General features: G+C 37.4%; 1 protein-coding gene across 3 annotated transcripts in view; it reads right to left on the bottom strand.

The window, feature by feature from the left end:
* GRIA3 (glutamate ionotropic receptor AMPA type subunit 3) overlaps nucleotides 1-26524 on the bottom strand; it is a 146310-nt gene that overhangs the window by 88450 nt on the left and 31336 nt on the right. For all 3 annotated transcript variants that reach the window (XR_009741971.1, XM_061446086.1, XM_061446085.1), the window contains exon 3: nucleotides 22468-22707. Coding sequence is in view for 2 of the 3 variants with exons in the window: in XM_061446086.1 (XP_061302070.1) it covers nucleotides 22468-22707 (240 nt within the window). In the remaining variant the exon portion in view is untranslated. The remainder of the gene's footprint in view (nucleotides 1-22467; nucleotides 22708-26524) is intronic.

Raw genomic sequence — 26524 nt, 5'->3', positions numbered from 1 at the left:
GAGGCTAATTACTGCGTGTTAAAAATACATATCTAATTGTGTTTACATATTTATCTCAGCAAAAAGATTCTAATTAGGTATCACAAAGTTAGCAATTATCAGGCTGAAAAAGAAAACCTAACTTGTCTGCAAAACAACTGTAGAACATTCCATGTGAAGCCAGTTCTAGAAGGGAAAGCTTATAATAACCAAAATCAGAGCACGTGCAGATCCTACAGGACATGGAAAATTTAACTCATCTTTTGGTGACAATACTGACTTTGAGGAGATATATTTGGCTTATCAGATGACTTGGAGAAAAACAGGAAATAAAAAGCCACCTGATAAATAATGGAGCAGTGCGCTGCTTCTCAGGGATGAGCCACGCTGTTGAACCACCTTTCTTGAGGCTTGACTGTGGCTGGTCTGAGTGAGGTGGTGTAATGAACACAGGCATCATTTCAGAAACAAAAGGTCTGGTCCTGTATATAACATTAATGCTTACCTTCCTGGTGGCACTGATACGGATTTTCTTCCTCTCTTCCACATGCCCGCAAAACTCCTGGTGTACCTCTGCCTTAATGACACATTGGAGCCTAGCTTAATTGTTTCAGAAGTACATCCTACCTGTGTCTGTAGCTCCCCCAGAGCCATCTACACTTAATACAAAGCAGGGCACATCACACAAGATGTTTTAGTGTGATTCAGCTTTCAGAAAATCCTTTCAACGACATTAATCATGTTAACAACTCTAAACGCTCAAAGCACAGAAAATTAACAGATTTATTATCAACATTCCCATATGAAATAGGCAAATAATAAATTTGCCATAGAATAAAAAAATTATCTGGCCTATCCTGGACAGAGAATGAGTAATACAGCCAATTTTCAAATTCAGGTTCTCCTGATTCCTATCTAGATTTATTTTTATTTCAAACAGTCACATAGTTGAGCATATACTTTTAAAGATTTCTATACTGCCGACAAACAGCTAGCCGCTGAAATGATATAGTAAAAACATCAGTATGGTATCTCAGAATACATTTTCTTCCTATCTTATTTGCCAGACTAAGCTGGATAGTTACCTAGCTGCCAGTGAACTGGGATACTGATGGAGAGCATTATTTATTATTCCAGGTAAATTTGCACAATACGATTACAAATAGAATTAAAAAGGAAAGTATTGTGTGGAATTATCATCTCAGAAAGGCAATAAAAATGAAATCTTTTTTAAGCTTAAATAGCTTTTTTCTTTTTCTTTTTTCCTTTTTTTTTTTTTTTTTTTTTTTAGCCAAAAGACAGTATTAGTGGATTATTCTGTTGTAGGCAGGAAATGCTCTGGGAAAAGGAAATCTAGACTCTTATCAACAGCACAGGATTTTGAAAATAGCTAAAACTTGGCCTCACATATCACTGCATTCATCTCAAGAGCTAAAAATGTAATTTTAATGTGCGCTGCAACCTTAAAATTATTGATAACACAAGTTAATTCTTTGCCATGATATGTATAGGGGTTTTAGCCTGAGCATGCGAGAGTATTGCTGACTGCCTTCTCATGAAAACATGTCTGGAACTGCTGAGTCTAAAAAAATGTTAAATATTATTCCTTTGAAGAAACAATCACAGGAGATTATGGTAATCGGAGCATGAATTGATATACATATTCATCACAAAAAGACCCTGAATTCACCTCAGATAAATGTCTTGTAAAAAGGAATATGCTGGTTGAATGCCCTCAAACATAGTAAAATTATTCTTTCTATCTGACCTTCAGTCAATCATGTTAGAAAAAGATTTATTCCTCTCCTTAACCTTTATCTACACTTTTTGTTTCTCAAACTACCTGACCAAACAAATCTTTTGCCTCTGAGAATTTTCATTAACAGATGCTATCAGCCTTTCAAAGTCTCTCTTCATCAACATCTCACCCTTTGGTATCCAGCATTTTAATTGCCCTTGCAGCTGGAATGTGTCTCATGTTTCAACCTATAAGTTAATTTCCTTTTATTTATTCAGAATACTAAAAAAAATATAGCAATCAAAGGGTGAGTACCCTTTAAAAAATATTTTGAAATTTAAATGAGTTTTTATGATAATATAAATGATAATTTATGGATCTATACTCAAGAGTCTGCATGTGTGTTTCCTTTTAGTCACTCAGTTGGCTATTTCTGCCTTTTTCTTCTGCCAATGGCTAGTAACAAGGAGCTTTTATATAGCACTATTACCTATATACCTATACCACAGTGTATATACGGTGGTGCGGTCAATAAACTGGAGGGGAAGGATGCCATTGGAGAGATGGGCCCATGGAAGCCTCATGAATGTCAACAAGGTCAAGTGTATGGTCCTATACCTGGGTTGGACAAGGGGGAATGAGGGTAGATTTAGATTAAATATTAGGAAGAAAATATTTACGGTGAGGGTGTTGAAGCTCTGGCACAGGTTGCCCAGAGAAGCTGTGGCTGTCCCATCCCTGGCAGTGTTCAATGCCAGGTTGAAAGCAGCTTTGAGCAACCTGGGTCTTTACCTGCTATTGAAGAAGGAGACTAAAGTGGAAACAACGTCTTGCTTTTATTATTCAACCTTATAATCCTATTTGAATATTAGAGGTCTCTTCCATTGTATCAAAAAACATTACAAGTTTTAGCATTAGCTATCCCTTCTCTGTTAACAGACAGGATATTTTTTGGCTGCTGCTTTCTATTTCACAACTTCTATATACAGGGGTTGGAGCTAGTACCATTAGATGGGAAAAAAAAAAAACAAACAAAACCAACCAGATTTAAGCATCTGTGGTCAGTTACTGAATATGCTATTCCTGATTTAGCTCAGGAAGGCAGCTCAAATGAAAAACTAGTCTGGATTATATAGTACTGTGCAGACATTTCAGCATAAATATGTACTAAGTAGAGACAGGAATGTGATTCAGAAGCTTAGCTCTGGCTTCACCTCCAAGTTTCATTGTGCTCAGTTGGGGAAGGGCAGGAGAGCTTTCCTGGAGTTGGCTCCATATACCAGCAAAGGTTGGGCTTCAAATCCAGACTTTTCTACAGCATCCAAGTGGGTTTGTGACTACAAAAGTCCCTCTTCCAGGATATTTTTCCCATGGATCTTGTCCCCCCTCCCTCTCCCCATGATGCAAACCGATTCATTTTTTGCACAGGAAGACACAGAGCAATTTTGTTCAAAAAAACCAAACCAACCAACCAACCAAAAACCCACCTGAAAAAAGTATCATTTCCTAAGCATCAGCAGAGTTTGTCTAATTTACTGCTTTAGTAATTGATGGTTTAGAAATACAAGCATGAGAAACCAGAGTGAAGGAGTAACCTATATGACTTCAAAGGCAATTTCAGCAGAAGCTCAACGTTACCATATTTGAACACCTTGGGCAAAAACTGGTCCTGCACATAAAGGACCTGCTGATAGACAGGCATATACCCTCAAAATTTGTCCCAGATTAGCATAACGAAAGCATGTACTTCTGGATTACCATGAACACAGAACGGTATCAATATAAGGTTATGCAGCCTTCAAGAACTAATGGCCACTGGATCTTCATTAACTGCTGCTGGACTATACACCCATACATGTCCATGAACACACAGCAAAATCATGGAACACAAAATTATGTTTCTTAGCTTTATATTATCAATAAACATTAACAACAACAACAAAATCTTGTTCTTGCATGTGCACATGATAATGATTCTGTTAAATGATCTAGATGTGGTAGTAACTGGAGCATTTAAAATGACTAACACTTTTGTGTATGATCCTCTCAGAAATGGGCTCACTTCACAGTAAAATAGGTAAAATCTTTTCATAGATAAAATTTTCAGAGGTATGCTTCTTTCATTTTCAAAAGTGACGGGGTAGGAGGATAGGAATAGACTTTCAAAGGCAATTAAGATGCAGATGCTGAAGAACCTCAGCAGGTGGGGTACCTGCACTCCACTGACTTAAATGGCAGCCAGGCACAGATCCCATTGAGCTGCTTTTCCCAATGTGACCATGTGTATGTTGAAACCCAAAATACTGCTGAAAGACCTGTCCTCTGTGCCTTTGGAAATCACTTATGAAAATAGGTGATTCTCAGAATATGTACTTTGTGGCCTGCTTAAAAAGTGGCACAGAATTCTCTACAGAATACACTGCTAATTAGTTATTTCATTGCAACATGTTCAACAAGTGCACAGATAAGGACTGCCTGACTAAATGGGATGTACACATATCTGAGACTGACTATCAAGTATTCACTTGAAGAAGAAAAGGGAGATACAAAATTCCCCTCCAAGGCTGCAAAGTGGTAGAGTACCTGTTACAAAAGGAAGGGGTTGCATGTAAACTGCAAACTCCTTGTTTTCATAGTTTCAAACTAAATCATTAATGTTTTCTCAGAGTTGTTTTGTAAAATTAGGAAGCTGTAACAAACACATCCCTGAGATCAGTCAGCCTCAGTAGTCAAATTATGTTGAGGCTTGTACCCAATTATGCTGCCATTTTAAATACTATTATTTAAAATGTTTATATGCTATTTGAATATTCAATCTAATATTTAATGAAACAAAGGAACTCTTCTATCCCATTTGTTTTGATATTATACTGATGCATGGCTACTCTTCCATGACTCCAAAGCCTCCCAAATCTGATTGCATGGTTAGCAAACTACAATGATAAAAGTTCAGCATAAAGTCCAGTATTAGCCAATCTGAAGGAGAAACTATAGAGTGGATGGTACACAGAGCTAGGAGCACAAGCACTGGTAGTTCTCATCACTCAGCTTGCCGTTACTGTAGTCGTTCAGGCAGAGAAAGATTTCATAAAACAAGGGAGGTCCCTGGTATATAGAGCTGAAAGGTTTCAAGTGTTCTGCGGAAATCAATACTTCAAAATACGAGGGTCTCACTCCACTACTGCCCTCCTTCAGTAGGGTGGCACTTGTTTAGTCTTAATTTTTGTCCCCACAAGTAACCTAAGGAAGATTTCTTTATTTTAACACTTTCTGCCAGTGTAATATCACTGTGCAGGTATGGAAAGCAAGGGAAAACCAGGCCGGTCATGCCTGTGAGGAACTGGAATTGACTTCAATAAAAAATTTCCATCTAATCTTACTATTAATGTACAGATGTTCTAGGCTCAAAATATAATGCCTGTGCTTACTCCAGGGAGCTGGTCTCCTCTGATTATACTCAATAAAAACTAACCCTCCCCCTGCAGTGAAATAACACACTAACATCTTTCTTTTTAGAGCAGTAAGCTCTATTATTGCTGTTTCTGGTGGAAAAAAAAAAAAGAAAAACAAAACCAAAACCAAGTGCATTTATAAAATGTATTCTTTAAATACTGTGTTATTATGACCATGCAATATACTACAGAACATCAAGAGATCAAGAATCACAATCTAACTGTACTGCCACACTTAATAGCTTTTGGTGAGGTTTAGCTCTCAATGCCAGATTTTCTTGCTCACTGTTTGGAGCATGTCCCATCACTTCACTGATTCCTCTTTTAATGCAGCACAAGTTTTGTCCCTGTTTTCAAAGGTCTACACTGTGCACCTATGGCCAAAGAAGAAAGGGTAAATTTGAATCCAAATTATAATCTCTTGGGAGTCACAGAGATCAGTTCATGGCAAACAGACATGAGATTCAAGCAACATGGGAAATTCTAATACACTAGACAGATGTCACATTGATTTCTCTAGGGATTTTGAATGGAGCTGAGTATCTCATATGGCACAGGAAAGACCTTCCTCACTACCAGACATTTGTGTTTTCTTACTTGATTTTTCTCTGAAATAAACATTCATTACTGGCAATGTGAGAAAGTTTTCACTCCCTACTGAAGCTTCATTTCCTGCATCCTTCACATAGTTTCTTAGAACAATATTGAGCATGCTCTTCACACACACACCTTTTCCACACACACCTTTAACACTGTGGTGCCATGGGATTGCCTTGTAACTCCCAGTGAGCTTCTGCACCAGCAGCTGTCTTTCAAAGACTAACTTAAATTTTCGTCTTGGCCTCTGAAGACAAAAACCGGGGCTTCTCTCTCTGAATTCCAGAATACCATTAACGGAACAAAGAAAGGCGGGAGATGAAGCCTCTGATGTGGCAGCACTCAGACTGCATTGAAGCAGTTGCTCCAACCTCAGGTGGAATGTGGTAGAAGCCATCTTTACTTTGCTGGCTATACAGGCTGCATCCCTCTACACTGAAGAGCAAATACAACTGCACCACCTATACCTGACATACACATACTGACCTCAATGATGTACTGCTGAAAGGCTATCACAAATGTTCTTTCTCCCAATAGTCACATGGTTAATACACTTCATTTCTTTGGAAAGAATCCCAAGGAAAAAAAAGGGACACATCTTAAAAGACAAAATATTGCTATGGTGCCTTTTTTTTTCCCTTTTGGCCAGAGGCCATGCAATTCTTTTCTGGCTGGCTTGTTCTGTCACAAACAGAATGACCTTTATTGAATGGTCAGCAAATGTGACGGTTTTAACAGATCAACTGTTGCAGTGAAACTGAGGCACCATGATTGTAACCTTGCCCACAGAAGGTAGAGGCTCCATTGTCAAGGTAGAGGGTATTGTCAAAGCAACTAAAAGTAGCTGAATGCAACAACCCAATTAACAAAACAAGTACAACTCATGCCTAAAGTCTCTTCGAGGCATCATTACTAAACAAGACCCCAATGTATCAAGGCTTGCCTTTTCAACTACACATTTATATTAACTGCAGAAGAAAAAGGTTAAAATTACCTTGCAATCTGACTTCATCAAAAAGACCAGACTTCTGGAAGAAGTCCCTTCTCCTTGTAACACTGTGGCAGAGCTGGTTGCTAGAACCCAATAGTATGCAGTGGTCCTTTATTGTCTGGGCCACAACTGATAGAAGAGACACCAACTTCTTAATCCTCCACAAGGAGTACAAAAAGGTTTGCTTTCCTGGCAGGGGAATTTTTTGTTATTTAGCTTAATAGATTTTGGAGCCTTTATCCTGTTGGTTATGTTTTTTTGCTTTGAAAACTGAATACAACAAAGGAAAAAGGTCTCATCAGCTTTAACGGGATTGCTAGCCTAGTATTGTAAGGACTAGCATAAGAATGAACAATATATGCCATCAGGGCTAAGAGATAAGACAGCCTCAACACTAGATATTGTCTAGGTTCATCTACTCTATCTGCAAAAACACTCTCACCACTAGAAGATGTAACTGTACCGTGGCCTCATTTGACTCCTGTGGTGCCACAGCACTATCCATCTTCGGTATGAGACAAGACAAAAAGAGATTAGGCTGACTGTTTGGTAAGTACCATGCAAGAAATATGACAGCAAGCAAACTTGACTGCTTCTTCTCTGATGGTTCTTGTGGCTGGGTAGAACCTATTCTCAGAGCCTCAGTTCTTAACTAGCTCCTCACAATAGACATGGTTCAGACATCTCTTTCCGATTATCATTGCTGATATGAATACAAACTAACACCTGGGGCAAAGGAAAAGCATCTCTCATTTACATGAATAAAATGTTATCATTCATTTTGCTAACTTGTTGCTTAAGTGACCAGTGTTTAAGAAGTCTACAAAGATGACACAATGAACAACATATTACAGTATGCAAAAGTCACAGGGACAAGACTACACTGAACAGAAAATTAAACAAACATCACAAAGTTTTCTCTGCACCTGAACAATTTTAATCAAAACCTGCTATGTTTGTCCTAGCAAGATGTGTTAATGATAATTTCATGCTTTTTATTCAGGTTATGTTTATAAATATCTACAAATGATCAATGGAAGCCAAATAATTTTATACAATGCAGAAGGGCAATTATTCTGTAATGCAATGATTTTTAAAAATCATTGCTAAATATCCATTTTGCTTTTGCCCAAATTTAACAGGAACATATATTATCAATATGTTTACAATCTCTAAACCATGATCTATAATCATTTAAAGTTATTAAAACAAGCATGGATGATAACAATTGAAGGCAGGCACAGAAATAATTCTAGTCTCAGTAGAATGATACCTTTGTACAGAATAACATGATATAATATTAACTGAGATGTGAAGGTTGCCAAAATAATGTCCCGATACATTTACTGACAGCAAAAAGCAGCGTTGTTTATCTCTGGCTGATTTTTTTGTGAAGTGTGGCCATCGGCCACTCTCAAATAAATTAAAAATGTATCAATGCCCTGAATGAGACACATATGGACATCTAACCTCATTTATATTAGGGTCCCATTAGCAATTACAGCTTCATTAATTCAGTAATAGGGCTGGTGAAGTTTTTTCAATTAACGTTACATTTACTGGAAGAACAGACCTTTAGGAGAGGAGGGGCCCATGGCCACAAGTTAATTTAGGCCAAGTGGAACTTACCTGTCCAGCTGAAAAGAATGAAGTAAAATACTTTTCAAAATGAGAGTTAATGACTTTTACTTTCAAAATCTAACCAAAGATCCAAGTAAAGGTTAGTCTTGAACTAGAATGGCCCAGAAGTTTTGCAGATAAGTGAACTTTTTTTTGCTTTGTCTAAAATGAATTTTGTAATTTCTATTTCACTCAACATTTACCAGTCCTTCTCAGGTTCTACTTGACTTTAACTTCAACTTTGACTTTCTTTCTAAGCTTGAATTCTGTCAGGCAGGAGAGAAAATCAACATTTGTACTTATGTCGAAGAATCTAGTGCTATGTTATCACACAGCAAAGCAGAAAGCACTAGAAAGGAAAACAGAAAAGTCTGTGAACATTAACTTCAGAAGGTACCACACCAAGGAATATTCTGTAAAGTACAGTCATTAAAAGACTAAAACAAGCTTTCAGCTTTTCTTTAACAAATATGTCTCTAAAAAACCCTGGAGGATACACAGAAATCATCAGAACATCATTTTTATTAGTTTATGGAAAACTAGTTTCCCTTGTGACACAGCGATTCCTGGTTTTATTGCCTCTAGACTCCCGTCCTTGTATGACAATTGAGGCTACTATTCATCATGCTGTAACTCATATAAATATACCTCGAGTAATGAAACTGAAGTTAATTCTCAATTTTCAAACAAAATGTCCACTGAAGCCTCTCCTTCATTCTAGTGTAAGAATCAGCAATTACTTGTTTAAAGGAGTTCTCAAGAACCCCCATTGTGGTAGATGGCTGTAGAAACAGAAAGCAAAGATGTATTCCCTTCCCACCTTCAGTAACGAGTGCAGGTTAAATACAATAATTAAGTGGATTTCTACCATCTGACCTCAAGAGTGGTATAAAATATGACAGTCAAAATATTATAAAGTGGCCCACAATAAACCTTCTCATTATTGATATAATGAACTCATTGTTCTTAAGCAAACATTTTAAATAGCATCCCTTATTCGTGTGAAATCCTAAAAATTACCTATTTGGAATTGGGAAAAAAGATTACATTTGAATATCAAAATCTGAAAGAATTTTTCATCTTCCTTTATAATGATGATTTAGCACAAGATTTCATCTCTGTGTTACAATTCTGTTGTTTCAAATGGACCTATCAGGAAATTATTTTTAACCACATAAGGTCAAATCTTCACCTGTGCAAATCTGCACTGCTTCACTTCAAAGAAATACAATGAATGGCTTTTGATACACTCTGAGGCATATTCTGATTTTTACACAACTGAACCAACTTGGTTACATTCAGAAGCAGACTGAATTCCCTGCAGTAAGTTTTTATAGGCAGAGGGAGGTCATGAAGTCACAAAACGACTATTTGCAGAAAAATGCAAATGAATATCCCATAAACCAAGACTGGGACTATGCAAAATGAGTAACACTTAAAACATAAGAACAAATAACATAATTGTTTCTATTATCTTTTTATCCTTAATTTTCATAGGAGACCAAATAAAGTATTATAAGGATGCAGCTGGCATCTAAAATTCATTAGAAGATAGACGACAATATGTTTATATTGCCTAATGTGGCCAGTTTTTGAAAAAGGTCAATCCAGAATTTACTTAAATTAAATGTAAATCGTAATGGTATGCAGCTGTGTGCACTCAATATGTTTGGTTTCCTACATATTATTAACGAAAACTCAGTGGAATTCTATACACTTCAAAATTTTGAAGCCACTGCTGTTCTTATTTATGCTCCCAGATGCATACTTTCAGAATAATAGTTAAACTAATGGAAATGACTGCTATATAAATGGGAATTAATAATCAAACAGCCAAGCTGAATACTTCCTCCTAAGGAAACAGTGCTTTAATGCATAAATATTATTATATGGTTCATGTCAAAAGGGAAGCATTGTTTGGTCTTTCACATTCTGGATGCTGTGTGCAGATAGACTTTTCTCTGATTTGTAGCACATGGAAACCATGCAAATCAAAATAGTCATTATTCAAACATATGTCATTCACATCCATTTTGTTGCTTTCTTTGAGAAGTGTAACTAAATGGTTCCAGAGGACAACTACATAATACAATATACATGCATCAACTAAAGCCACAATTTTCACTTTCATCAATGTATCTAAAACCAGACAAATAAGCAATGAAACAACCCTGAAAAATCCTTCACGGCACCAAATTCATGTTAAAATGTGGAAAATAACTATCCCTTTTATATTATTAGGTTTTTTCTTACTGAAACAGGACAACTGCCACACTGATGAACGTGTTTCAAATGTTTGGGTTCAAGCTGTCTCCTTGATGTGGAATATCCCCAAAACCAACACATACATTAATGTAACAAAGGCAATTCTTTTGTAAGGCTTTTTTAAAATAGCATAGCATGAAACTCAAACTGTCAGTGCATAAATTACTGCTGCCTTGAGGCTGCAATAACTTATGCATCCTTGTATTCACCTCTCATATACTTCTCCTGTCAAAGGGAAGCTCAGACCTCCCCTCCCACCTCCATCTCTTCACCTCTTTGTGGCAACCATTACAATGCCATTAAAAATAGGTTGGCTTGCCCATTACTTGTGTAGGTGAGGGAGCCAAGAGCTGCATAATTAATGGCAGAAAAAACAAACAGGAGGGTTTGGGGTTTTACTTTAATGAAATCTCTGCAAAAATATTATTACAGTAATTATGTGTTCCTATAACTCATTATTTGTTTACAGATAGGCATAATTTGATTTTACTTCTTTAATAAAAACTTGATCAAATTTGAGGTTATCATTGACAGTTCATGGACAAAAGCAACTGATCAATAATGTTAGTAATACTAAGCAATAGGCAATTTTATCTCCAGAGCAATTACTGACCCTGATGTAGTCAGCTGAAGGGTTTGATCTTGCTGAGCCAAACAATGCCAGAAGACTGGCTTCTTTATTTTTCATTACCCTCTTTTTTGTCCCTTTATTTTTTTCCTTTAAAGAATAAGGCCTTATCTTGCTAATAAAAGATGTGCCAAACTAAACAAACTGAAAACTAGTATTTGCTCCTAAATAATAATTTCCCCCTTTTTAAGCAGAGGAAAAGAAAAGCCACTAAGAAATGAGATCGTAGCAAACAGCACTCTCTGATCTGCAAAAACATTTACAATATCTTTAGTCCTAGGAGCAGATCATGACACAATCCAGTCTAGACTATGATGGTGTTAAGTGTATATAATGCTGGCAAAAATAATTAAACTGTACTGAAAGGATTTTTTACTGCAGTTCTGACTTAAACTCATCAAATTAAATTCTTCATGAATTAATGCACATAGATTGAGGTCAATGTAGTATATGACTTTGACATTTCAGAAAGAGGAGTGTCAATTATGGATTCTTTCATATATTTTAGATGGCTCAGCAAGACATAAAGGTAACTGAAAATTACATCCAATATTGTTTATACCTTAACTTTATCCAACATTTTAGTTTATGTTATGACTTCACCCATTAGAACCACCCATACTTGGGTATTAACTACACTACTCATGCTAAATTGAAGACACCCAAGAGTTTTAATAAATGCTTTCCCATGTTAATTCTGAGACTACCTCATTATTTTTATATCACCAGGAGGATCACAGCATAAATTTACAAGGCCATATATAGCCTTTGCTACAAAAATGGCAATATTGTGCCCTTTGAGTGATAAGCATGAAACACCTTGCTCAAAAAGACACCTTAAAGAGTCTGCATTATTTGCCAGGCTTACCTGATGGTTTCAGAGTGTTTAAAATATTCTGAAGTACCCAGAGGAAAAGCTTTAATGACCAGAGTCATGCATTTCTTCTCTGGAAGTCCTCTTAACTATGACTCTGAGATGCAGACAGGTTAAGAACAGCTCAGAGCCACTGTCTTTGAAAGTGCTTTGTACACCACATCACAAGGTGAACATGAAAGGAGCAAAAAGGCTTTTCAGTGATCAGCAGCCACTTCATTAGGCTCTACTGGAATAGCCAGAAGTGGATTTTACTTTACAAAGAGGAAAAGATCCTCAATTAAATGCTCACAACTCCCAAGTGCTGATTAAAAAACCACCACAACCAAACAAAGCAATTTGGATATCTTCAGCCTTGGGTAATACGGATCAATGCAGTGTATGGAGTGGTCATGCTCCTTTATAAACTCATTCCAAGTATAATTGGGCAGATTATCAAAACTGAATTATTGCTCTCCTGAACAGGAACAGAGAGTGGAGAAATAACTCAAAACTTCATAAGCAGCAGAATAAATGCTATAAAGATATTAGCACTTTATGCAAATAACATAGTCCTCCTACACCTGGTATGTGCACAGCCCAGGCAATTCACTGCATATTATCAGCATTGACAAAAATATCCCCAAAGCAAACAACACCTCAGGAGTGCCTAAGAAACCTTAACAACCACTGCCTGGTATCTGTTAACCTTTCCAGATTGATGCTGTTTTATCATGTCAGCATGGAACTGCCAGACTCACAGCTTACCAAGCATTCAGCTGTAGCACAGATCACTGCACTAGGGCACAGAACAGAACTGAAATTGTGTTTACAGTAGTCACAGTTCTGGCTGATGAAATTCTTCAGTTTCTGACATGATGTATTAGTCCACACTGCTCACTAAAGTACTACTACCTTGGCAAAAGCACCTCACCTTACTTAGGCTTCCTCTCATTCACCTGGAGGGAGCACAGATGTACTTCACATGCAGTCCAGACTTGGTGGCACACCTGCTTCACAGAGCAGTGCCTGAGGAATCTGGCCCTAAAAACCTGAAGGAGAACACTTCAGCAATAAAGGGGATACTCTGCTGTTGCAAGAGGTGACAACTCTGTGCTTAATCACTTTAACAAATTGAAGAGAGTCCCTGACTAAATGCTGCTGTGCAGTGCAAAGCACTGACTGGTGATTTGCTTCTTTGGGCTGCTGAAACCAAGGTAAATCCTTCTAAGAGTAAAGCAACAGGCTGTGAACACGACGAGCTCAGGATCAGGAGGAATAAAACCTCAGGTCACCTTGCTCTTCCGATCATTCTTTGCACCATGAATCAAAGCAAAAGAGGTGGTCAGGAAAAGCTACTCATGTAGAACTGAAGAAATGAATAATTACCTGTTACTGAGTATAAAATTCATGCCAAGAATTTTTCCCTTATTTTCTTTAGAGATTAAAACCGAATCACTTTATGGAGCTATTTTTCATTCCAGTGTACTAGAGTAGTACACTGTCTTATATACCTTCTGAAATGGATGCTCGCAGTGCTGTCCTACTGTGAATTGCAAGAACAAGAGTTTAAAAAAAGAAGAAAAAAGAAACAAGGTGTGATTTAAAATGTCTCATGAGGAACCAGAGAAAAATCTATCTCTGCAAGAGAAAAATCCTTTATAAACTCCTTAACCTAAATACAATATGAGGTCATTTTACCTGCCAGCTGAGTGGGTTTGTCATAAATGGATTCACATTTATTTTTCTTCTATAAAGCATTTGTGTCATCTTTATGCTTACTGAGACAGCTGATATTTTCTGGGAAGAAAAAAGCATATGGTCAAACTAGTTTGGTAAATTCTCTGAAGCCTGAAAGAAGAAATTACATCTAAAAGGGCCAAGTGTCCTAGATGAAGGAAAGTATTGAAGTTCTAACCAGTGGATTTCTTCATATAAACTTCATTGCAAACACCATTTCATTAACTACCTTAAATGCAGAGCTTCTTAGTAATCAATTATGCACCTCTTCAAAGGCTCAATTTATTTTCCAGGTAAAGAAATTCACAGTAAAATTTAAGGTAATTCCTATTTCAAATATGAAAACCTGTTTTTCAATTGTATCTATGGCCACTAACTTCCAGTATGACAATCTGCACATCTTGCAAGTCAAAGCTGTCTGTGCTTTCAACTCAAGAAAGGTATTTCCATATACTTAAGTTGAAGAAGACCAGGTCCTTTGCATATAGGCATTCTTTTCTACAGCCTTCCCTTCTAGTCTGAGAAGTTTCATCTCTTACCTGAGATCAACAAATTCCACCTCATCTACTCTGGTTCCAAGCAAAGACTTTCCATCATCTCTAAGGTTTGGCTTTGTGTCAAGTCCTTCAGAGCAAAAGGGCCAACAACCCCTCTCATGTACCTTTTCAGTCCTTCTCCTCTCCACCTGCCCTTGGAAACTGTCTAGAACTTTGTTTCAAGAAATCTGGAAATTTGAGATTCTGACCATTTAAGCCTTGCTGATGCACAAATAAAATCAACCGAGAACAAAAGCTTCTGCCACTTACATTACCTGTGTGTACTATAAAAAAAATAAATGCTATGGCTATGCCAAAAGTTGATAAACTATTCATATTTTTGAAAAACTAAATATTTAAATGCATGCATTTACAGAAGTCAGGTTATAAACACAACAATTTGCAGACGTTTCCAAGGCATGGGTGAGCACCAATGCTGCTAGTTCTTGTGTTTAATAAGGAAGATATTCAGGGTCTCAGTTTATGTTCCTAGAAGTTCTAGCTGCTTTTACTAGGACCGTGAGGGTAGCACACATCCTACTTTAGCCTTCCAGAAATTATTTATACAGGACTTTCCTGTTCATATTCTGTACCCTAAATGTTCTGACTTGGTTTTACAAGCTCATTTCACCTGAACTGAGGTCAGATTCTGATGCTGTCTCAGCTGCAACCAGATTCACACTCAGTGGATCACCACGGTCTTGCTGTGGTGTTCCTCTCCACGGGTGGGCTGACACACTTCCTTATTCTCAGGGGGTCCATAGAATAAGACATAAATTTGTTGTTCATGTGCAGTTACTCTACTTGTTGGAAAATACTGCTGACAGTAGTGTGTGCTTCAACAGCTTCAAGGGATGCTCAGGCATTTTGCCTAGGCATTTCAGCAACAAACTGAACCCATTGTGCATACTCAAAACTTGTAAAGAGGCACAAAGCTGAAGTACAGAAGCCTGCCATGAACTGTGTGCTGCTGGTCTTTAGCTGTCTTAGTCTTGACAGTATGATACATCCCATGCTGGATGACTTTCAAAGGTGATTCACCCCTCTTGTTCATAAGCTAGAAAAACGGTTTAAGTGATTACCAGGGGAAAGCTAAACAAATAGCAGCTAATGTGAAAGATCAGGAGAAAAATGCTTAAGGCTCTCAGTCCACCCAAACGGCAGCCAACATCCCTTCTCCCACACAGGGTCTCAATGTTTGTTTGGGGAAGAATCAGTAAAAGGGCTTTCTTCTGTATCTCTGTACCACAGAGATCAAGATAAAAGGAGTCCATGAGACCGCAGAGATTTCAGAAGAAGTAAATGGAGAGTGATTATAAAAAGCTAGATTTAACTGTCCAGGCTCAGATTATTCCTGAACATATCTAGGCAGCAAAATCAAACTGCAAAGCAATCCTGGAATATTTCAGTAAAGGTTCTGGCATGTTTCCTGAATAGAGCCTTAGTTCATACATTATACTGCTGAGAGCAATGAAGCAATGCGCCCTAAATAAAAATGTCAAGATTTGCCTCTTTGTCAGGGTAAATTACTTATATTTCACACAAACATTGCTAAGTATCTACAACTTTCCATTCTATATAAATACAAATTCTAGGCATTATAAGATGGCAAAAATCACTCATTCCCAAAAGGCTGACAGTGAAACAAATGTGTAATTTTCCTATTGCGCATAACTACACAAAGTATGATTGTTCTTTTAATCGAAATAATGGATGTTCTACCAAGAGGGTCTTTACACTGTGTGTGCTCTCCGTTGTACCAGAGCTTGAAAACTTGACCTGACATCACATCCTTTTAAGCAAAGCCACGCAAAAGATGCAATGCAATGCTCTGTGGCCATGCTGCAAGTTGCCTTTTGCAGAAATCATGACTGAGAAGAAAATTTGTGGATGGCAGCTACTGGGGCACGAGTCTTAAATGTACAGCCCTGTGAAGCCCGTTCCTGTGATGTGGAGGCTGAGCTTCAGCTTGGGAGTTCTTGCCAAGATTTTATTCTCTGCTGTGCATTTCCCAGTACATAAAGAAGTGGGAAATGGGACAGCTCATCTACATAGCTACCTAAAGGCTAGCAATTGAGACTGTCTACACGTCATCCCCATGGGCTGCTGTCCAAAACACTCCTGGGAAGAGCCAAAAAACTCAGAAGAATCAAGGTTTGCAGTAACTCTTCCTGTTTTGTCATCTTTAGTTAGGCTTCCAAACATGTTTTTTGTATGTTGCATTATTCTTCACCACAGACTGGTATTTACAGAAAATAATGTCAAGATTTTAAATCCCGTCATACTTTCGAAAGTGTAAGCAAGATAAATCACATCAACCTTACAGGGGCAACTGAGAAGAATTAAACAGGTATAAACATACTAGGAAACAAGAATTATAATTTCAAAATGGAACAAGCCCATGGTTAATTCTGAGAAAACTATGAGCCAGCTTTAAATCCTCTTTCCTTCATGCAATGGATTCAGACCAGTTCTTCAGTTGGTGGACTAACTCCCCTGCTCTGAAGAATAAACATGTTAATGAACAGCTCAGCTACTGAGTTTTTGACATTTGACTGTTCGGCAGGTGCTGAATGAGGGGTTTACTAATGCTGGTGTAGCTGCTACCACCAGTTTCATTTTTCCCTTTACTGAGGAATGATCTTTATAAATTATGATAAAACTTCCTGACATGCAGAAAGGCAACACAGAGTTTAACAAATGAGCTATGTGGAAGGAGGAGTTCTAGTTCTGGTGCACCTGTCTGCTAATGGAAGGTGCTTATAAGCAGGAGTCATTCTGTGTTGCATTACATTTTTCAATTGCTGCTTTCAGCATCAGTCCACCCCAACCTGATATTCCAAAATCCCTAGGAATCCACCAGATACTAAAGCAGTCTTACTACACTCCACAAAAATTCATCTCACCCAGATGTTTTGCAAAAAATGTTATGTTCTACATATCAGTAATTTTCAGTGCAACTCTTAATTTCCTAAAAGAAAAAAGAAAATCCATCCATTTAATTTTGTGGAAGATATGACAAGCCTGGTTCTACATACCACTTCTTTTATCAGCTCCAATCTTTCATTCCCCAGGGAAAGCAGTACAGAAGTGTCTTGTCCTTTGACAGCAATAGATAACTAACCTCATTTTGTAAAAGCAGAACTAAACAGAAGAGTTATTCTTTGTCTTCAGCAGAAGCAGTGAATCAGACCTCATTGCCTCGTACTAAACCTAATTTAAAGCAATTTGATGCCTTATGCCTAATCATCAAGAAGCTTAGTTGTAACTCTTGGGTTTTTTTGGCTCTTTACCTGGCATTTCTTTATGCCACACAGCACCAGAAGGTTTTATATCTAAAAGGAATAGGACAGGTCATATTTTCTGAAGCTGTACTTTCAGCCCTTCTGCATCCTTACCCATCCATTATGATTCAGGTCAAATTTTTGTGGTTTTTTGGCAGTAAGGATTAAAGATGCAATTGCTTTTAAAGCAGATATTTTCAACTCTTCTTAGCCACATAACCTGGGGCTTTATAAGAACACTTCCGTGCCTCAGCCTTCATCTAGCCAGTGTTAACCAATTAAAAAAATTAATATGCAATCAGACAATAACCCTATTTACTAAAGCTTACTTCTCCTCCCCCGCCCCAATTTTAGGTCTCACAAAATTCTTACTGACAGACTAAATCAAAACCAACTAACAGAAGAATTTCAGATTCAGAGAGGTATTTGGTTACAATGCCATAAAAACATAATCTATCTGCACCTCTGTCTAGACTGAGCTCCCTTTGTGTAGGTAGGCATTACACAGTGTCAGTCACTTCCCTGTCCTGTGATGATCTGAAGAAAGTGGATGGTGACTTGATGCACATCACAGAAACCACTTGGTGTGATTTTGTTTAAAAGTCTGTGCACAGTAGGTATGACAAATCAAAGCAACTCAGGACAAAATGCCTGTTGTACTGAGCTAGAAAGTGAAAAATCTGTAAAAAACAGTGTTTCTCAGGCAAAAATAAAGTGAAACATTACTTGAGAAATGTTATGGTAATTTAAATAAACAAAAGCTTCAGTGTTACAATCTACCATACCATTTTTGTAATTAAATGAGGAGTACTTCACACTTTCATGCAACATTAAGATGACTATGAAAACCACAAGCTTACCTCTCCACACATTCATACTAGTGTTACTCCGGTTCACTGACTCAGTGGAATAACATATGATTTACAGTAAAGGAAAGCAAGAAAAGAAACAGACCTGGCAAATGGAAATAAACCTGAGGTTTCTGAAGAAACACAGCCCTCAGCATGAGATGCAAAAGGTGACTTTCCTGACAAGTGCTACCCAAATTCTTAATAGCTTTTTGTATGTAACCCCATCTCATTTCATCCTGACATAATCTTAATTAGTCTTCGTTCTACTGCAGAGAAACCTACTGAGGCAGTTAGCACCATGTAATTAATCAGATATTTTGCACGCATCACAGCAACCAACAGTGTCAACTTCCTGATATGAGTTAATACAAATAGAAATCAACCTTGCCTTTCCCTTTCACATGAACTAAAAGCATGTGGCATGGAATGAACATGTGACTATTTCCTCTATACACTGCTTATGTGCATCCTTCCCTCAGCAGCCATTTCCTAATGCATCATTATTGTCTGCAAAGTATAATTTATTTTTTCTGCTGGTACTAGGAGAAGAACAAGCAATTTGGTATTTCCCTTAAATTTCAGTTTCTTCAGAGAAAAATAAGTCCAGCAACTGAAATAAAAAATGATAAGACATAATTCTTGCTGCTGGAATTCATAAACCTCCCATTTTATCTTTCTTTCTGTGTGCTTTAGCAGTTTTTAAGAAACTGAATTTTGCACCTGCACATAAATATACATTTGAGAGCACAATCTGCAACAGCCATCTCATAGCAACAGAAAATAAAGTACTTAAAAATATAAACTTATACAACATACACACTAACTCACTAGATCAAAAGCTTCACCACCTATCTACGTAATTGTAGATCTTAACTTTAGTCTATTGTTTAAGACTTAGCTTTTGTCTTCATTGCAGGAGTCAAGCATCACAGCATTGTGCCTGATGTCACTGAGTGGGAAACCATATGATTATATGATTTGATGGCAAAGAAGAAAAGAGCCACTGCTTAAGGAAAACAATTTTATAAAGCTGATTCTCCAGTCTCCTAAGCTTAAACTGAAATAGTTCAATAAGCATTAAAAAACCACCATAAGGTTTATTCAGTTCTCTATGGCATCTGTAATATGCTGCAGTTTTTATTAATTGTGAATACACATCAGTGTTTTGCTTCAGCAGAACACTTTAAAACTGCAAGAATAATTTAGCTCATAACTAATATTCAACATAAAAAGGAGTAGTCTAATGTTTTGTGATTTCTCAGGTTCTTAGAACAAACCAGTGAGACAATAACATTCACAGAAAGGCAGTATTTAAATGATAGTTATCCCAGAAACTGACAGCAAACTGCTTAACACCTTCTCTCTACAGTGTTTGTGCCCCAAAGCATTTAAGTATCTAAGATAGAAATTATTGAAAACTGTGACATCGAATGGTTTCACTTCCAGTGGTATCTCAGCACAGGAACATGCACACCCTATTCAGTACCTGACACAAGGAGACATTCACTATTATTACTGTTCAAATTCTGGGGATATTTTTTGTATTTGAAGGCCTAACTCCAGAAACAAGGCAGCCTGCCGGAACTGGCAAATGTTTCAGGTGCTGTCATCCACGACTACTGCTCATCAGAGATATCTAATGCCTATTTCTCAGTACCTAATTGCCCTGCGTCTCCCTCCTGTCTGAATCTTCTCAATTTATTTTAATGCTGGAAGCATGCAACAATTATAACTATGATAAGACTGCTAACAAAGTTTACTTTAACCTAAGTAACTGAAGATAATTAACTGTTCCTCTGTGTTCCTGTTTTAGCGGATGGCAAATACATTACCAAACAACAGCAATGTGGATGTATGTATAGGAAGGACAGCTAAGATGTGGTAAGTTTATTCCAAACAACTTCATCAAGCTACCTATACGCACTGATACCTCTTTCATCCTAAAGACGCTGCTGTCCTTTATCTTTTAATCCTGAGCTATATTTTATAATCCCACAGTCACCTGTGCCATCACGTAATTCAGATTTCACTCTCTGACACTTAGGCTGAATGTTTGACCTAATATACAGCTATCATAACACGCATGTGAGCCACAGTAAGTTCACAACATGACTTTGAATAGTAACTCTAAGATTATGAGCAGGATGCGAGTAGGCAGTCATGACAAGGGGCAGAAGGCAACAGAGGTAAAGTCAGACTCTTGGGGCAAATTTTGACAAGAAGAGCTATGTTTTAACCTGGAATTAAAATCTTAGTATGAACAAGGCAAAATGAAGCCTAAGCACAACCTAAACTGTTCCAAAGGGATTATTCATCATAATAAGCTCATGATTAGACTGTGCCTACCTGAAGATTGTACACACTAAGAACTGTAGAAAATGCAAGTATGAGACCGCAAGTCTTCCCTCATGACTTCTGTTACTATCTCAGTTAGTCTGATAGTTGTATCATGTAGAAAAGTTCTAGAGAAACTCCCACTGTTCTGGATGATTCTTCCAGTTCAAAGTGCCAAACTTCTTATTAGGCATGATATTGAATAACTGATGCATTGCTACCCAAAGCAAACTTTATTAGCCTTGACCATGTTAAGTATCATCAGTCCTGGAAAATATGACATTTTACTTTATCACATGCTGTAAGTTTATTAAATTTGGCCCCATCAAACCATTCTTACACAGACAAACAACATATTCACAGGAGCTTTCATTTAAAAGCAGACTAAACCAGAAATACAGATGTTTGGCTAGTGATTTTAAAAGATTTAGAACTAATGACATTCTTTACTTCTCCATACTTTCCTACTTGATGTCACAGCTAGTGTTTTTCAACTCTAGAAATACTTAACACCTTGAAATCACTCTAAGGTCTTGTCATGCACGATCAGATTGAAAATTCCTAACTTTAACATAGGGTAAGTCCTTAGTTGGGTGAAAGGTACAGCCACTGAAGACTTGATCGTTATCAATATGCAGTAGCCTAGGGTATCAGAACTTTGTAATGGAATAGAATATAAGCTTCTTTGGCTCTATCCACATCCCCTAGATCTGAAGAAAGTCTTCGAGTTGTTAATCATAAAGCTGATGAGAAGGGCAGTGGCACACCTATCTGATGCAAAAAATGCTACCCAGGTGAAACCTGTAACCAAGCAAATTCTGTACACTGAGAGCGGGCAGCGACAGATGGTCCACAGAAATATGCAAGATTCCTCACAAAAAATGCTTTCCGATGCTTAGATCTCTTTTTGACAGGATTTGCTACCTTTGGGGCTTCTTCATTGTTAAGTATTGGCTTAAATGTGAAAACACTGGGCTTAATATATTTTCATTTAGTAAAAGATATCTCTGGTAATTCTTGTCATGTAATAAATTCACCTCTGGATATCCATGTAACATATCTAGAGCATCTTTTCTTCAGCAGAACCCTGAAGCATCTTATGCATTATATTCTTAGACCATTATTGATGCCTAGACACCTCCAGAGTATATATTAGCATGGAGTGTCTTTGTCCAATGACAGCAGAAACGTTCATTTATGTAAAGTGGCGTGGGATTTGCAATGTCACGCACAGCAGAAGGTCTTGCTTAACAGCCTACTTCATAGTGCCAACTTTATTTATTGTGCAAGAACTCAAAAACCCTGGCAAGTGTTGAATCTGCGGCTCCATGGAAACCAGGTATTCCGAATTGAATGTTTATACTGCTAACACTATCCTCCAGACAATCTCTTTACAAATAATCAGTAATAAGAAGATGCCTTATTTTCATTTATCCATTCATTTTAGTTTCTTCAGAATAATATTGCTTTCTAGGACCATCAGAATATTCTACCTCCATCCAAAAGAAAATTGGGTTGGCTTGCACATACTGTTTCTAGTAATACTTATAGGAGGTAATGAAATAAAAAAAAAAAATCAGTTTAAATGATGGTACTTACCCCGTTCTGTATCATAGAGGTACACAAACTTTTCCCACTTATAATGAGTCAAGAGACTCAAAATGGCTCCTTTTAATGCTGGCCGCATCTGGATGACAAACTGCACATCTGCATCCGTTGGGAAGCTGGGTGTGATGAAGGATGTGTGAAGCGCCCCACAAAATGACGTCAGTGTGTTCATTGACATCTGGTCATAGAATCCAAAGATGGCATAAACTCCTCGGGAAAACTGTGAACAGACTAACAAAGACAGACAGGAGTGTTAAAATCTGACATATAATGAACACAAAAAAACCCTTCTGAAGTATATTTGAAGTAAGATGTCTAAGAACTGATCTTTTTCTGTATCATGCAGCAGATGGAATGAATTCATGAGATAACCTATACTAATTTCATTGTACTGTGAGTTTTACCAACTTTGTCACAATTAAGCTGGTCTGAGCACATTTTTGATTGCAATTTGTCCTGCTGTACTGTTATAATCTACTAATCTATCCACATTGTTTAGAACACAGGGTTACATTGCTTGTCCGTAGAATACCTTCCCTCCCTTGAGCAGCATCTTGAGAACTCTTTTCATAGCTATGTAACAAATGCTGGGTCTGCCTAAAAGTCAAGATGTTAAGATGTACTTTTCCCTGCTATCCCAACTTGATTCAGATCTTACTCAAAGAAATCTGTATTGTTAATTCCTTTATAGTCGACAACTCTGAAATGTCTGTATGAAACCTCTGTATGGTCTTTTTGAGTGAGAAATTATGGTGGTTTCTTAACTGAGTGTTAAAATCTTTCAGAAGCTGTTTGGAAAATGCATGGCTCATTACTGAGCACTAAACACAAACGAGGAACACGTATTGTGGCTTCATGGGACAAAAATTGAAATCCCTTAACATGGAGGTTTTTAGTCATTAACCATTCTGGTGTTCTGAGGAACTCACCCAGTACCAGAAAATCATAAAATGCTGTGAAGCTATTTTGTTTCACATGCACTTATCTGGGGAAACATTTCATTTTCAGTACTTTATAGAGATTGAACAATGACCGTTTTGGACAAAAATGTAAGTATTTCAATTTATAAACATGGTCAAATTCATGGAAGTTGCCAGGAAAAGATTTTCTTTGTTGTTTAATTCTGCAGAAACAAAGCAAATTTCTTAAGATCATGGGTTCTTTCCATGGAGGGAGACTGTTTCAGGGATAGTGAGGGAGCCTGATATGTGAGATGCTGGGGCTCTGGTCTAGCTGTACAATAGAGATTGTACAACTGATATATACTACAGCATAGCAGCACTTCCAAATCAAAACATTTCTGGAATGAGATGAGCAAGCCCCCTTTGTAATGAAAATAAGTTTCCCAGAAAATTGTCCATTCAGCATTAACAATTTCACTTGTCAAGAACCAGACTGAACAATTTTCAACCAGCCCCATTAACCACTTTTGCCAAAACACTGCATATTTAACTTTGCAAAAAGCAAGGGGAAGTAATCACCAGTAAAGAAGACATGACTTTTATGCAGAAATATACAGCATCATTACTTCTGAAAGTACCATCATGAAACATTTCCTACTATAAATGCTACCATTCAGAATCACTAAAGCCTATTAAAGTAATTTTAAATAGGATTCTCCACAATATCAGCTCATTGACAACATCATAGTTAACATCTCAAATAGGAAGTCAGGTGTGAAAATGCGATTTCTTCCTGGAGATCCAAGTGCAAAAACCAGAAATGGTATTAAGGAATTTCTTTAAGTGTTTAAGCCACTGTAATTGGACATGACAAGTCGTGGATACTAGCAGCAAATAACAGCTGGTGTAGACAGAAGAGATGCACATGAGGCACAGAGAGGGAATAAGAAGTAGTGATTTCTAAAAGAAAAGTTTGTGGAAGTTCTCAACCACAGCAGAGAAAAGATACAAAAAAAATCATAATGCACCAAGAATTTATTCCCAGCGGTATGACTGAGGAATTAAATACATCATTTCAAAAGGTATTTTGTTAAACTACATACCAGCAGGATATAAAGCAGAAAAAGCTATCATAAAAATTATCTGCTGAAGTAACAAATAAAAGGCATTAACTTACAGGTGAAAAAAAGCAAAAAAAATAAAGACTACATTAGAAATCCTGGCAGCCTCCAAATCATTTCGAAGGCATGTAAACTCCCTAATTCCACGGGAATATTCACTGAAGTGCAGAGCTGGGTGTCCTCACATGCACTTAGTACCTCACAAATCAGGCTTCTTTTACATATTTATTAATGGCCTAGTTCACTAGGTTTTTGTGTAGATTCTGTACTGCAGAGGAGAAAGTATTCCAGGAAACAGCCCTTCTTGCAATGCAAACAAAACATATTCTCAAATGCCTCCTGACCCTAAAAACCCAGGGTATTTGAAATGATCCTGAGTTTGCCCATTATTTCTTATTGGTATAAGGCTCAGGGATACTTTTGAACTGTGACTCCACTGAAATCTCCCAGATTTAGAGGGACACATTATCTGAACAAAAGCCAGAAGGGGGCTCACAAAGTCTACCATGCTATGTATGTGTAGGACGATAACAAAGAACAGAAATTAGGTCTTATTAGGACCGCTAGTTCCTACGTCCCATAGAGAGAACAGGAGCAGTACTAAAGGTAACCAACAGTGGCTGGCTACAGCATGGACCTGCTCCTCTGCACTGTGCTGACAACCCGCTGAGAACCGTTTCAGTTTGTGCTCTTCCTTGTTCTCAAGAGATACGGAACTCAGGCACCGTGGGCAACAGTTTGAAAATGCTGCAAGGTCTCTGTCCTTTGGACAAAATTCTGTCTTGCTTGGCTATTTCAAAACACTGAATTAAGCTGTAACTCTTTTCATTGCAGATTGTGCTCTTTTATGCAAAGAGTCCATTCTCGATTTGTGAATCCCCCCCTTCCCCCCCAAAAAACAAACCCAAACAAACCAAACAGTCAGAGTCTGTGAACAACCTAACCAGAAGCAGGACCTTCACCAGACAATACCTAACAGACAACACAGAGCTGCTGCTCACATGGAGCATCCTAGTGCAGATGAGAGTGTCTGATTTGGCCTTTCTGATATTTGCAACCTTTTTTTCCTAAAAATCCTGAAGGATTACCAACAACATCTTCCACCAAGTGCACCTCCCTGCCCAGTCTGATTTCCCCTTGTTCACATTTGTATACACTGTGGATCTTCAAGATTTAACTCTTTTCCAGACTGTCTTCTATTAGTTTTGAAAACTCCTAATCCCTTAAACTCCTCTGCTTATTTCTTCTTGATTATCTATTCTGCATGCACTGTTGGGTGCCAATTCCATTTTAATGGCCCTTTTTAAAGACAAATAAACTTTTGTTTTGATAAGGAGAAACTAAAAGGGCAATTATTTTGGTTCTCGATGTTCATTTGCATTTTTGATCTCACAGTTTTGTAGTGTTAGGTCTTTTGTTTAGTTTGTGACCTAATCTCCTGTGTGACCAGATGAACTTAATGAACATCTATGAACGCATGGCCATATTGTTACCTGTTTTCCAAAAACCAAACATGTAATTACAGTCATTTTAATGGCATTATTGTTCTAACACCACTAAGCCATAATTAAAATTTAAAACATGCTAACTAAACGCCACCTTCAAGCTCTTTTTTACAAACTGCTTTCTATTGACAATGACAACAATCCTCATGTTTGATTAAGAATTTTGGTATTTTTCCTTAATTAATCACAGTTGATTTGTGTTTGTTTTTCCTTATTTGAACAATGCAGATGGTCCAACACACACTTTGGCTGCTAAAGAAGTGATTTGGACAAATCTTGATGCAACTCATTCCTCAAAAAACAAACAAAAAACAAAAAAAAAAAAAAAAAGGAGGGTTTTTTTGCCTTTATGAAACTGCTCTTAATTATAGATATTAATACCGTGGATGCGCATCTGTTTCCAAGGACAGCACACAGGCAGGTTGCTTTATAACCTGATGTGTAAAAGTTGCAACCTCCACAAACAAGGTACAGAGCAGCAGTAATCTAACAGGGGATCATGATAAGCTGTTATTTTAGC

This window comes from Pezoporus flaviventris, unplaced genomic scaffold, assembly GCF_033815535.1.
Source record: "Pezoporus flaviventris isolate CSIRO_AGI_PZ_B2104156 unplaced genomic scaffold, CSIRO_AGI_Pfla_v1 ptg000005l, whole genome shotgun sequence".
In the NCBI taxonomy this organism is placed as follows: Eukaryota; Metazoa; Chordata; class Aves; order Psittaciformes; family Psittacidae; genus Pezoporus; species Pezoporus flaviventris.
This window is presented reverse-complemented; position numbering and strand designations above follow the sequence as displayed.